Raw genomic sequence first — 1,915 nt, 5'->3', positions numbered from 1 at the left:
AAGACTCTTTGAAGACACAGAAGTCTTTAATATTTCTTGTATTTATGCACAATTGAGGAAAAAGTAACTGTAATTTAACATGCTTAAAGGCTTTTCATTCTAAATGAAATAACTGTGAATGAGATATTTAACAATTTATTATGTAAGGCAGAAAAACGATAATCGGCTAACATTCTTTTTCACCTTGAAAGATGAATACAATAATTTAAATGGCTCCTGGGAATCAGACTCATGTCATTGAGTTCATACTCATGGGAGTATCTGACCGTCCAGAATTGCAGGTACCACTTTTCTTTGTCTTCCTGGTCATCTACATGCTGACTGCAGCAGGAAACCTGGGCATCATCACCCTCACCACCATAGACTCAAGACTTCAAACGCCCATGTACTTCTTCCTCAGACACCTGGCTGTCATCAACTTTGGCAACTCCACTGTCATTGCACCTAAAATGTTGGTCAACTTTTTAGTCAGTAAGAAAACCACCTTATACTATGAATGTGACACTCAGCTTGGAGGATTCTTGGTTTTCATTGTAGCAGAGATCTTCATGCTGGCTGTAATGGCCTATGACCGCTATGTGGCCATCTGCAACCCCCTGCTCTACATGGTTGTAGTGTCTCAAAGGGTCTGCGTTCTGCTGGTCTCCTTCACATACTTCTTTAGCTTTTTCACAGCCATTGTTGTGACACCTTGTGTGTTCTCTGTATCTTATTGCTCTTCCAATGTAATCAACCACTTTTACTGTGATAATGTCCCTCTGTTAGCACTGTCCTGTTCTGACACCTACCTTCCAGAAACTGTAGTATTTTTCTTCTCTGGGACAAACTTGTTTTTCTCTATGACTATTGTTCTTATATCCTATTTCAATATCATCCTTGCAATTTTGAGGATTCGTTCTTCTGAAGGAAGGAAGAAAGCCTTCTCCACCTGTGCTTCCCACATGGTGGCTGTCACTGTGTTCTATGGTACACTTCTTTTCATGTATCTGCAACCACGGACCAACCATTCCTTAGACACTGACAAGATGGCTTCTGTGTTCTACACCTTAGTGATACCAATGCTGAACCCTGTCATCTACAGCTTTAGGAACAAAGATGTAAAGTGTGCCTTGAAAGAATTTCTGAAAAACCCATGCCAACGATTCAGTTTTATATGAATTTGTAACTGCATTTTTACTTAATGATTTTGAATTCCCCTTTAAAAAAATCACGTTCTTCAGACAAGGGCAAAATGCTGCCATCTTCTTTGACAAAATATCACAAAAACAGTCTCTAGGCCATATATTAAAAGTCTTCTCTTCTGAATCCTTTTGAGTCAGGCCCCTACAGTTCAAATCACCCTCAGAACTACCCTGTCTTCCACGTTCCTACTAGTACAGTCCATTAAGCCCTGTTTAAATCATTTCACTGCCTTCCTTTCCCAAAGTCCCAAAGTCTACATTCTTCCAAACAAAAACATGATTTGGCTGATCATAGCAATTTCTGTCTAAGGGTTTTATTGCTGTGAAGAAAAGCCAGAAACATGATAACTTTTATAAAGGAAAACATTTAACTGGAGCTGGCTTACTTTTCAGAGGTTTAGCCCATTATTGTCATGGTGGGGATGCATGGTGGCATGCAGACATGGTGATAGAGGGGTAACTGAATGTTCTACATTTGGATCTCCAGGCAGCAGGAAGAGAATCGGACATACTAGGCATGGCTTGAGCTTCTGAGATCACAGAGCCAACTCCCAGTGACACACTTCCTCCAACAAGGCCACACTTTCTAATAGTGACATTCCTTATGTGTCTATGGGGCCATTTTCACTCAAACTACCACAGTTTTTATGCTACCTCTCAAGTTCCCTTCAACTTAGCAGTCTCTCTACACATTCTCTTCCTCAATTTCATATTCTCTCCACCTGACTTTCCCC

At 40.4% G+C, this 1,915-nt stretch overlaps 1 protein-coding gene across 1 annotated transcript; it reads left to right on the top strand.

The window, feature by feature from the left end:
* Positions 1 to 209: 209 nt before the first annotated feature.
* Positions 210 to 1,159, top strand: LOC118582773 (olfactory receptor 8J3-like). Its single transcript, XM_036185871.1, has one exon. The coding sequence runs from the start codon at positions 210 to 212 to the stop codon at positions 1,155 to 1,157; it is 948 nt and encodes a 315-aa protein (XP_036041764.1). The 3' UTR covers positions 1,158 to 1,159.
* The last annotated feature ends 756 nt before the right edge of the window (positions 1,160 to 1,915 follow it).

The sequence above is a fragment of the Onychomys torridus genome, chromosome 4 (genome assembly GCF_903995425.1).
Source record: "Onychomys torridus chromosome 4, mOncTor1.1, whole genome shotgun sequence".
In the NCBI taxonomy this organism is placed as follows: Eukaryota; Metazoa; Chordata; class Mammalia; order Rodentia; family Cricetidae; genus Onychomys; species Onychomys torridus.
This window is presented reverse-complemented; position numbering and strand designations above follow the sequence as displayed.

Bases quoted from the DNA above. Each gene is read 5' to 3' on its own strand.
- LOC118582773 (XM_036185871.1), top strand. From the start codon at position 210: ATGGCTCCTGGGAATCAGACTCATGTCATTGAGTTCATACTCATGGGA.